Source organism: Apus apus, chromosome 5 (assembly GCF_020740795.1).
Source record: "Apus apus isolate bApuApu2 chromosome 5, bApuApu2.pri.cur, whole genome shotgun sequence".
NCBI classification, from domain to species: domain Eukaryota; kingdom Metazoa; phylum Chordata; class Aves; order Apodiformes; family Apodidae; genus Apus; species Apus apus.
Genome location: NC_067286.1, coordinates 28,607,815 through 28,620,194, shown reverse-complemented (window position 1 = coordinate 28,620,194; position 12,380 = coordinate 28,607,815). Strand labels below are relative to the sequence as shown.

At 47.5% G+C, this 12,380-nt stretch overlaps 1 protein-coding gene across 7 annotated transcripts in view; it reads right to left on the bottom strand.

Annotated features, from left to right (window-relative positions):
• DPF3 (double PHD fingers 3) overlaps positions 1-10,965 on the bottom strand; it is a 178,127-nt gene extending 167,162 nt beyond the window's left edge. For 6 of the 7 annotated variants that reach the window (XR_007889587.1, XR_007889588.1, XM_051620435.1 and 3 more), the window contains exon 1: positions 10,934-10,965. Coding sequence is in view for 4 of the 7 variants with exons in the window: in XM_051620435.1 (XP_051476395.1) it covers positions 10,934-10,965 (32 nt within the window). In the remaining 3 variants the exon portion in view is untranslated. The remainder of the gene's footprint in view (positions 1-10,933) is intronic. The other variant, XM_051620438.1, reaches the window with a different exon arrangement.
• Between the last annotated feature and the right edge of the window lie 1,415 nt (positions 10,966-12,380).

The following is a 12,380-nucleotide window of genomic DNA, read 5'->3' as shown; positions in this document are numbered from 1 at the left end:
ACCGTGCATGAGGGAAGCTGCTGGAAGAAAACTGCTGCAGCAAAGACTGCAGGGAGTTACTGTTCCAAAACCCTGCTGCAGCAGAAAAGGCACATGTGGCTGCTAGAGCAAGAGATGGACATGGTTAATTGACTGGGAAAGTTTAGCAGAGATGGGAAAGAGCTCAGAGCCCAGGCATGCAATTCTGTTACTAAGGGAAGGAACCATTCAGCTGGAATTGCAATCCATTTTCAGGTCACAGCCATTCCCAGAGGCAGAGTGCTCACCCCTCATCTGTTCTTCCTCATCCTCTCCAAGGGGTGCATGCAGGGAGCTGGAAATAGCAGCCTGAGAAATAGACTGTCCTTGGAGAGCCAGCCAGGTTTTTACTTTGCATGGTGTGTGTTTAGCAGTGAGGAATTCGGAAGATGTGTCAGGAGAGACATCCTCTCCTAACTCTAGGACTTTGTGGATAAGTTAGCTGTGGAAATAAAACTAGAAAGTTAATGATAGGGGAGGAGGGAATTCACTTTCAGATCTGCTCAGCAGAACAAATACCTGAACCACATACATTTGCAATCTGGTTAGATGAGAAAGCCAGGAGTTAGTTACTGTGAAATCGCAGCAGAAACATGGGAAAATATACACCCAAATAATTATTTTTTAAAGTAAGAAGGACTGCAAAAGACAATAGGAAAGATACAAGCACAAAATACAGACCAGAAGACATAGATGATCTTATGCAGTGGTGTACTGCCAATATTTCGACCAGTAGCACCCATGACTGTGTTCCTTTCAGCTCGTGTCTCAGAGCCACTGCCCTTAGTAAGGGAGGACTAGATCTGTGAACTTCTTCATTCCTTCTGCCATTTTAATAAAAGGGCTTTACATACACACACATACCCACAAGTAGCCTTGTAAAATAAATGGTGTCACACCAGTGACTTTGAATTCAACACATTAATCGTACTGAACGGCCTGTCTGGTGTGCAGTGTGTGCATTTTGAAATGCAGAACTACTTGCCAGTGGGTCCATTTCCATGGTTAAAATCTTTGCACCCCAGTGTCTCTATCAGCTCTAGGCATAAACCACTGCTATTAAGGATGGTTTAGCAGTATTTATCAGTGAACCAGACAGATACTCTTAACTCACTTTCTGACTCTTCCTCCATGCCCTTAAATTTCAGCTCAGCCATGGAAATGCTACCAAGGAAGGATTCTCATTCACTCTCAACACATCACTCCTATACTGTCTAACACTCAACACCAAAAGCAAAGAAACAAGGCTTCTAAACCTCCAATTCTGTCAGCGGTTGGTGGTGTGTCTAGTGTGACCATCACCAAGTCTGTCAGCACATGCCATTCCTCCCATGAAAAGAATGGAGAAAATAATCCCACAAAAGGACAGTGATGCTTCCTTTAAGCATGATTATAAAGCATATTCCTGCTCTGGCATGAACGTGCCACATACTTTACATTACAAATAACATATGTCTTTCCTAATACTTCCTTCAATTCTTTCCTAATTTTTTCATGCTAATTATTTTCCTAATTCTTTCAGGAACCTCCTGAAATCCTCATTGTAACATACGTGAAGAGAAAATTCCAAGTGGGAGAAATATGTGTGGCTGCTTTCTGCTCAGTCTGGAGAAATCTCACATGGTAGAGCTACTCACAGTAAGCAAAAGTAGTCTTTTGCAGGTAAAGGGGGATTCTCCTTTAGACCTGTATTCATGCACAGGAAGTAAACTACATTTTAGCAACAGGAAATTACATTAATGCCTCTCCGACTCAGCCTGACCAGCATGAGAGTCACACTCAACTCTGAAATTAAGTTCATGATGTGTCAATACCATACAACAAGTCAGGGGTCAGATTTAACTCAGTAAGCTCTGTTCTGCCATGCTGCAACCATGAAACAAAGCTGCCTCTCCCTGTGCACTGAGGCAGAACACTGAAGTGAGTCCTTCTCCAAGATGGCACAAAAACGTGCCACCTCATACTCTCCATCTGCCTCCAAAACACCAGGGTAGATCATATAGAGTCCGTCCTCCCAGTCCAGAAGCCCTTGAAAATTGTCCTCCTTATTCTGTATGAAGAGCCTGACACAGACATTTCATTTTGGGAAATGTCTAAGGAAGAACATGTGAGGAAGCAGAGCAACAAACAACACATAAGGTGGATATAAATCCAGATAAAATATTAAAATCATTAAAGGGTTGCTGCTCCCTGAAGGTTGGAAAAAACGAAGAGAGTTAATTAAAAGCAATCTCCACACAGTGCTGAGCTAGCCTGCCCTGATAAATCAACAGCTAGGACTGCGTCTGTGGAGGTCAATGGGGAAAAGAGCTTGGGAGGCAGGGGAAAGGAAAGCTAGGAGAAGATAAAACATTTAGCTGAGACTGTTGACAAAAACAAATTAGATCTGATGACAGGAAATTGAAAAGGGTTTTCCATGTATTTCCCCCAACACCACTTTTTGGTGAGATCCTGACCTTCAGAATTCCAGTTTGCCATCAACATAACACCAGCTAACCTAAGTTCCCAATTTGTATCAGCACAGGAAAGGAGAGAAGCCACAAGTCTTCAGAACTCCATTCTACCTGGAAAGGTATTAACATTGCTTTAATCCTTATGCCATTTGATCTCTGAGGACTAACATCACCAAAATTAACAGAGAGGCACATAGTTTTTGGAGAAGCACCTCCTAAAAATTAAAGAGTCAGTCAGGTATGATGAAGCAGTACAAGAAACATCTCAGTGCTGCAACTGAGAGGGTTTCTCCACACCTGTGAAGAAAGAGAGCTCACTGCAGTCTTCCCATCACTAACCCTCACTCAACACATCTTACATGCCTCTTAACCTGCACTACTCCAGCTATAAAAGGTACTAATCTTTGAATTTAGTGTGTGCTCCTGATGTATTCCATATTTTACATCAATAGGTACATGCTAATGAACTGAAAACTTCAAGGATAAAGAATGCTTAGACAACACAAAAACCTACAACCTTCAAAACATACTTTACTAGTTTAAAAAAAAAAAAAAAAAAAGCTAAAGCAATCAGTGTAAACTTGTAGATACAAGTGGGTTCATGTTTTAATTTCCAATATTGGACACTGTCAAGTGATTTATCTAAACACTCTGGAGGATGGCATGGTGCAGTTTTTATTTGTGGCCAAGACCAAAGGTGTTTAGCAGTAAAACAGCTTTCTGAACCACTGTTTCCATTATTCCTTATTCAGATTGTATAGCTTTTTAAGTAATCATAAACATAAATTACATTTGTCCCCATCATTGACTGAACAGAGCCTCTCAGGAAACAATATTGAGATCAAATTACTTGAATAGTCACAAATCCATGGTTTACTTTCTTCAGGACTGTTCATGAGGGAAATGAAAATATAGACATTACTTTTCCTTCAAAGAAATAATACTAACTTAGTGTCTCCATTATAAGTTTCCCTGTTGCCCTCTTCACTGGATAGTGACCTATGCGGTCTATAACTCCGGCCATTTCAACTTTTCTCCCAACTCTGTGACTAATCATGTTAGGCTGTGGATCCACAGGAACCCTAGAAACTGCAGAGATCCTAGAACCAGAGCAAAAATTTCACAGCCACGTGACACAAAGCACCGAACAGGTGTTCACCAGCTCTTCCAAAACATGAAAAGCACCCAAAACATTTTCAAGAGGAAATTTTGTTCCAACAGACATCATCTATCTTCCTGTGGCTAGCATGAAGCCAACTCAAAGCATAAAAGCAACATAAGCACTGTACTTTGCATTTTGGCAGAAGTAGCATGCCCGCATCTGATCAGATCAAATCAGCCCTGCCAGCTGATGCAGTAAGGCAGACTGGAATTAACCAGCTCGGGGCATGGCCTTATTTCACCGTGCTGCACCTGATTTTCTTTGCACCATCTAATGTATTTAGATTTTTGAGACCTAAAAGGCAAGAAGCATTAAGCCATGTGTTTGTAGAGAATCTAGCCCAATGTCTTACCAAGGTCTTGTATCACAAGTGAGACTCTGAGAAGAAAGAAGAGGGAGAAACTATATGTTATGTGGGGTTCCATTCTTTTGCATACTAAGATTTCATATGCACGTTACCAGTGGCATTTTATATTAATTTATAAAAATTACTGGAGAGCAAGGATAGCATCATCAGATGTCAGACTGATATAACTTGTGGTGTTGTATGAATGGAAAGATTATGATTCTCAGTTAGGCTGGATCAGTTCTGTCACCAGGGACTGCAGTATTAAATATCATTTCCAGCCTTCCTCACCAGAAAAACAACATTGATGTAGTCAGTGTTCCCATCAACACCTGAGCAGGGGACTCTCTCCCAGCTACAGCTCAGCAGAACACAAAATTAATGACTCAGGATTTGGCAAGCACACGCTGCTGATCACAGCCACCAAGTGCATACTCATCAGTACCCATCCCTGCCCTGCTCTTGCTGCTCCACTGACTCCCTGTGAAGCCTCCCCTCAGACAATGCCAGGGTGCCAGTAAAACCTTCCATGAGGCTGGAATTGCAACCCTCTGACCACACCCAGCCCAGGCAGGTAACCTGAAAACTAAGACACATGCTGACATACACCTACTATTCCCATACTAGAGGAGATGAGGTTGTGAGAAGGATATTTGCCAGCAGCCATTGAGACACTGCATTATTCTTCTCTGAGACATCTGCTGGGAATCTGGTTAAAATACGCACTGCTGGGAAATAAACCATATATCACTTTTTTATTATTTTTTTTAAGTATCATACTTCTAATAATTTAAACTATTAAAGATAAATAAGAATTCTAAATATTCAGTATTCAAGTACTCACTTATGATATTTGTGTTATATGCCACTCAGTTTAGACACTGAAAATACACTGGGCCATTCTCTCTTTTGACATGAAAAAAAAGAAAGTAGAACCACGGTCTTGCTTGTCACGGACTAGTCCTGTCTATTTGGGTTTGTTCCACAAACTCTGGAGAAGTTTTTCAAGACAAGAAAGAGGTACTTCATTCTGAAAATATTTGCTAAAATAAAATATTTTAAAAGTATTATTTCTGCTAGATTGTGTTGATGAGACAACTTCCCTTAAAAGAAACAAATCAGTGCTAAAACTGCGACCTGCACTTAGGAAGTGACTAACACACCTCAGTGTCTGCATTCTGGACAATACAGCCCAGGCAAAGCCAGAAGAGTAGCCCTCGGAACAGGCTTTAAGCAGTGTTGCCTTGGTGCTGCTTCTCTGTGTGTGAAAGTACGTCACCCCAGGCAGGGAACCCTCAGATCAGAGGTTGGTCTGTCCAAGGGAGAAAAACATCAACTCCTGAAACAGATTCATTCCACTCCTACAAGTCCTCAGGGGTAAACAATACAGGGATGGTTCTTGCTCAAGGCAACATCACATACAGACAACACAGTGATGAGCCCAGAATAAATACCAAGATTGTAAAATTGATCTACCAAGCAAAGAAATTCAGCTTTGACATGAAGGACAAACCAGAGTGAGAAAACACCAGACTCTGCAAACAATCATGCTAAAAGGGGGTTTATTCAATGCCAATGGGGGCATTGCAATGCCTCATTTCAGGACAGCAGAGGTACAACCAACTGCCATACATTGCAGAAGGCAGACATATAGGATGGACAAAGTCTGCTCTTGAGAGTAACCCCCAAATACCTCACTTCCAGTTTCAGGAAGGCAGCAGAAGAAACCAATTTTCATTAGGCTACACAAAGCATAAGCCGCATTACCTTCCCCATGACTCAGGCTGAAGACAGAGCCCCTATTTTGCTTTGCATACTGGACTTCTGCATGGTCTTGGTAAACTATTCCCACTCAGACACTGAACCCAATCTACCAGGCATTATGTACCCAGCTCATTGGACATGTGCTTATTTTGAAATTATTTACACCCTCCAAAATATCATACCTTTGGGCCTCTGCAGCACAACCCAGATAGTTCAATATTGCTTTCACACACCATAGATAAGACGTTTTAAAAACTTTTTCCTCAGCAACAAAGTTGTGGTACAACCTCCATTCATCCACACAACCGGACAGACTGTGAAAAGCTGGAACACCAACAAAACAAAACTACAAAAGCACTGCAACAACTAATCATGCACAAGTGACTCATGGAACCAGACATAACACCGTAAGGAGTAATATACCATTTATCAGACTCTTATATTCAAACCAGTGTATCCTCAGGTTTTCTTAACCTGGCTTTTGTGTCCACCCAATTACTTTGGTTTTCCACTTGTTTCCTTGCATAAATACAATAACATTCATCCATCATTTTCTCTGAAAGCCGGTGCTGAGATACAGAAAATGCAGTTTTTATGTGGCCAACAGTTTTGATTTCAAATGGGTCACAGTAGGGCTCATTTGTGTTTTTATGTGACATCAGAGCCACATTGGAAATGCTGTAGAGATTTTGGTATGTGATTTAATGTGCCCAACAATTTAATGTGCCCTGTTCTGTCAAGTAGAAGAAAATTCTCTTCTGCAAAGCCACATTAAAATCACCTCCACAACACTTGTAAACACTGAACTGGCAACCTAACTGTCTACCTTCTTTGTTGCTTCCACCTGCTGAAAGCAGCATTACACGTTAACTTTCACTTTAATATTAAAAATCAGCAACCAGATACTTAAGCAACAACATCCAAAAAAAAAAAATCAGTCTTCATCAGCACTTAATCAGGACATAGGGCTCTTTTAGGGATGCGTAATGGGATACAGGACCTTTCAGTTAAGAGTCCTCAGCTTGAATTCAAGCCAGAGTTATCACTAATGAAATACTCTTGCCATGATGCAAGACCCCAAGACCCACACAGGTCTATTGCTGACATGAAACAGGGATACGGTCACAGACCATTTCTTCACAGGTGTTTCATGCCACAGAATTCATCACAAGGATGGCTATTTGGCAGCCCAGGGGTTGGAGCTGGCTGTCAAGGCAATTTTATCTTAGAAGGAACAGCAATTGGCAAACCAACCGCTGCTGTGTGTCTGCAGTGGGAATGCAGAGACAGAACAGGCCTGGCAGGGTTTGTAAGGTCAGCTCTAGCACTGTGCACACAAGCCTGAGATGATCTGGTCCCCAAACACCTGGCAGGGAATAAGTGTCCCCAAGCACATCAAAGTTACCCGTCAATACAGTCAGCATGCAAGTAACCTAGCTTAGCAATTGAGCCTATGGTAGCCTCTTTTGTCCCAGAGACTGTCTTGAGCAAAATAAAGGGAGAGCACCAGCACCGCTGCTCCAGGCCAAACTACTGGGAGGCAAGAGCTCCTCTGCTGAGAATTCAGGCAGAGTGCTATATGACATGAGGGAATCTTACACGCAGAAAAGGCAATAGCCTAACATAGGTTCCAGGGAGTATGTTTAATTGACAACCTGAAATAAAAGTCAGCTGTGGGAGTAAAGACAGAGAAGGGGTGGGGGAAAACCAGCTCTGCTTCTAGATAAGACTTTGTGAATTACAAGGTCTTAATTACATTAAATACATGATAGTACCATATGCACATCACTAATAAGGCAGAGATGGAGGAAATGGAACTAGATGTTAAGACTGTAGGTTGAACAGTCTGGACTTGATCTTCAAATTAGAAAGTTTCTGAACCACTTTGTCCTAGTTTAGCCATCCATAAAACAAAGGCAATGATCCTTTCTTCACAGGAGTGTTGAGAGGTTTAATTACTTAACGTTTACAAAGTCCATTGAGATTTCTGACTGACATTTGAAGTAATTCAGAATACTCTTTAACTGCATTTGTTTCTTCTGCTGCACCATTCAAATGTCTCCATATTCAGATATCAAAAGAAGAGGAAGATGGAATGAAAAAAGATGGAGCTAGGTACACAGACTAGTGAAAAAAAAAAAACAACAAATCCAGCACTTCAAATCTACTGCTGTCCCATCAAAGCTATCTGAATATTGCCTTTTCTACAGATGAAGAAGAACTTATCCAGACACCTGCTGCCTTTCCCTTGCAAGATCCGTTAAACTTAGATCTCTGACATTTTTGCCTGTAGCACCATGTTGGTAAACAAGAAGATATTAAATAGCAGACATAATAGGCAGTCATGTCAAGTTGATTGAATCACCAGAGGAAGTGAAGAGCAGACGAGCAAAGGGATGTTTAAAGCACCAGAAGAGAACCAGAAAGTGAGAAGGGAGAGCTAGTTGGAGAAGGAGGCAAGCTGAGTGTAAGGAGGTGCCAATCATTAACAAGGGACTATAGGCACTAAGCTGTTCTGTGTAATGTATTCCCAGAGATGCCCAGGTACACCGAACACATTATCCCGAGAGACTACTCTAGCATGAACAAGGCCACATATGTGTCCAAGCGCTGGAGATAAACTGAATATTGGACACACTTAAATGCACAGGCACACACAGAGCTGCTTTAATACCTGAGCTAGGATTTATCGGTCCCTACATTGTCCCCCATCTCAGAGAAAACCTTTGTGTGGCCAGTTTCTGTAGGGGGCGTTTGTGGGTTTTGAGATACAATCAAAACGCAGAGGAAATGCAAATGTCATTCAGCTCTTTCATTGTCAGGAAGGACACATGAGGATAAAATACTGTGCACTGCATCTCTTCCCTTATTGTGTGTCCTACTGCTCTTGCCCTAATTTATCCCATGCATAATTTATTTACATGTGTATTGTTTCTCGATCAGCAACTTTAAAGAATAAGTGAAAATTATAAAATGTTTTATTAAACAAGTTGTTAATAAAAAATGCAGACGGTGTCAGGCAGCCAGTACCAATTGTTTCCTCCACATAGCATTAGTACTTTAAAAGGCACACAGAGAAAAGCGAACCCAACACTTGATGTCTATTGTTTCCTCCTCGCACCCCCCCAGGGGCGAGGAGAAGGGAACTAATTATAAATGGCCTCATCCTGCCCCTCCCGACTCCAGCAGCAGCAGCAGGATCGGGGCCCCGGTTCATTTCGGCACAAGCAGCCCTTCGGCAGGACCCGCCCTCTCGGGAGATCCGCCGCGGCTGCCGGGAGTCCCCCCGGTCCGGTCTCACGAAGTACGAAGCGAGGAGCCGAGACCCAGTCCCCGGCGGGGCGGGGACCGGCCGCCCGGCGTGCTCCCGCCGCCGCTCCCCGGGAGCTCCCCGCCCCTCACCCGCTGCCCGGCTTTCCTCGCTGCGGGCAGCACTGGCGCTTGGCAGCGCCGTGCCTGGCTTTTCCCAGCCCAGGTGAGGAGGAGCCGTGCGGCGCGGACACCCCCCACCCCCGCTGGTGCGCTCCGGGGTGCCCGGGGAGCGCTCCGGGGTGTCCGCGTCTGCCTGAGCGACGGCCGGGGCGGGGGGGACACGGGGAGAAGTTGCTCTCGCCTGCCCGAGTATGAAACCTGTCGTCAAGCTGGGGGGACGCGGCTCTTCCCCGCGGTTCTCAGAGCGTGTTCAGCCCCACATCGCCCCCCCAGGAAGATACGCAGACTTGTTTGATTAACCCTCTACCACTGCCCGCCTCTCTCCCCGCGGGTTTCGGTAAGGTGCTACCGAGAGGACGAGTAAAGGAAAGCAAAGGTTTTTCCGCCCGGACGGAGCAGGAGAGCTGATAAACATGTCAGCACCCCTTCCTAGCTTGAGGCTTTCCTTTCGCTCCGGGTCGCAGAGGGACAGCGGCAGGAATCCCTGGAAAAACCTTCAAGTGTTTTTCCAACTCCAGACGGAGAGACTTGAGTCGGGGGAAAAAAAAAAAAAAAAAAAAAAGAAATAAAAATTTTAAAAAGTAAAGCCTCGCAGCCCTCATTTCATCTCTGAAAACTCAAATGTATAAAAACACCCACTCAGCTCAGCCAGAAAGTGCAAACGAAGCGTCACCGCCAGGTACTCCGCTTCCCTGCTTTACGAGCGCGAGCGCTGCCCCCGTTAGCAGCGAAGTCGTTCTAAAAAGGTTAAGACAGCTCCTCTCCCCACACGCGGTGCCAAATCCCACTCTCCGTAATGCCTTCGGGGATTAACGGCGCGCGCTGCAGACCACAAGGAAAATAAAGGGCGCGATCCAGAAGGCGACAAGCGGCTCCCGCTGTCCCCCTCTGAAGCCGGCCTTATTTCCAGACCGGGAACCCCGGAATATTTCCGCGGCAGAAGCACCTGCCCCCTCCCGCCCCCTCGCCCGCTCCCTCTCTCTGCTTCCTTGGCCAGCAGCGGGTCAGACCCCGTCCGAGCAGCCCCTCCGCGGCTGCCGGTGCCCGCTCTCAAGACGGAAACATAACCAACTCTCTTCGCCACTTCGGAAAGCGAAAGCCTGTCATATGCAAAACAGATCTCCGGACTTCCTGCCCCAAACCAACCACCGGCAGTCCCGAGTCATTCATTTCACGCACGCCTGCTGCCCCCTCTCCCGCAGGAGCGCCGAGGTGCCGCCGGCGGTGCCCCCGCCGCCCGGCTCCCGCCAGCCCCGCAGCCCCCCAGCCCAGCAGCCCCCTCCCCAAGCCGCCCTAACTCCGCAAAGACTTGCCGAGCCAACTCCGAGCCGGAGCGCGGAGCCTCCGCGCACCGACCCCAGCCCCCGCCGCGGGACCCCGGCAGGAAGGGGGGCGATGCCGCCGGGCCGGGGGGTGCGCGGGGGTGCGCGGGGGCTGCCAGGTGCGCGCAGCCCCGCGGGACGGCTCCGCGCAGCGCCCCGGGAGCGGCGGGCAGCCCCTCGCCCCGCGCCCCGCCGCCAATTAGCCGGCGCGCGAGCCCAGCGACCTCCCCTCGCTAATTTCGGCGCGAGACGCGGGGATGTGTGGCACACACACACAAAATACCCCGAGCGAGTCGCCGGGGCAGAAAGGAGGGCGGGAGGAGGGACCCGCCGGGAGGCTGCCGGCAGCCGGCTGCGGCTGGCAGCCAGCGCCGGAAAGGCGCCCTTTTTCATATTTAAACCACGCGGAATATGTACATTTTTGATTCCTACTTACGCTTTCAGGGGGTTGTGAATGACAGTCGCCATTTTGCTACAATGTAACAGAATATTGTGTCTCGGAGTTCTAAAGGTTCGCTCAGGGGAAGCGGCCAGCCAATCAGCGCGCGGCATACCGGCCCGCCGGCCAATGGGGCGCGGGGGGCGGGGCCGGGCGCTGCGGGCGCCGAGGGGAGCTGTCAAAGCCCAGAGGTCACTCCCTCTCCGCGGGGCTGGCGGCGGGCAGCTCTTAAAGGGGCAGCGCCCGCCGCGGGGCCGGGCTTGGCGGCCGGACCTCGTCCCGCGGCTCTTCCGCGCTCTCTCGCTCTGACCCCGGGAAGAGAGAGAACCGGGCTCGCCCTGTCGCACGGCCGCTGCCCCTCGGTTCCCGGGCGGCGTGGCTCAGCAGGGAGACAAGCCCGCGCCGCCCCGTTCGCTCCTCGGACTCCCCGGCCGCGTCCCGCCCGGGCTGTTTCCCTTCCTCCAAAGCCGCTCTGCCCGCCAGGTCTCCGGGAGCCGCCGGCGCTGGCAGTGGCTCCAGAGCAGCGCCGCTCCCGCTCCCCCCCCCCAGGAATTTCCCTCTCCCTGTCAGTCATCCCGCCCGCAGCCCCTGCGCCCTTACATAACGCGCGGCTGCCGGACCGCCCGTCCCCCCGGCTCTCCCTCAGAGCAACTTTCGGGAGCCGGCTCCCCAGCTTTCGGCACAAGAAGACGCGGGGGGGAAGCCCTGACCCGCTGCCCCGGGCACGCAGCCCCGCGGTGAGAGGGGAGCGGGAGGCTGGTCCCCCGAGGGCGGCCTGGGGAGGCAGCGAGCTCCGGGGAGCCCGGGCTTACCTGCGACTAATTAAAGGAGCTGGCAAATGAATTATGGAGTATGACCTAAGTGATTTAAGAGGCGTCAATCCTGATCTCGCCCTCTGAAGAAAATCCACTCAAGTTCACGAAATTACACCAGTGTAAATTAGGCGTCAACACGAGCAGGATCAAACCAAGAAGTTTTCTTCTTGCCTAATCCTAACGCAAGCTTCGTCATCCAGTTCTTGTCTCTCTCTCACAAAGGTATTGCCTCACTTCAGGCATTCCCTATCTCTTTAAAAACAAACCAAAACCAAAACCACCAAAAACCCACCACCAAAACCAAGCCTGCTTCTCCATTCTTTGCATTTATATAACCAGAAGAAACTCACCTAAAGACAGTCAAAAGGCACCGCTGTAAAACCAGCAACAGAGACTATAGAACCAACCTGAAACAGAGGTTAAGGAAGAAAAGAATGGAAGTAATGAAGCCTGTGAGATATTCAGGAGTTAACAGAAGTAGAAACAGCAATCTTTCTGAGCGAATGGGCTGAACTTTTCAAGGTGAAGACAACCAAAACCTCTCACTCAACTGTTTGACAACACAAAACTTTCTAATTCTGGGGCAGAAGAGAAAAGGAAGGGGAATAAAGAACAGAAAGATAGATACA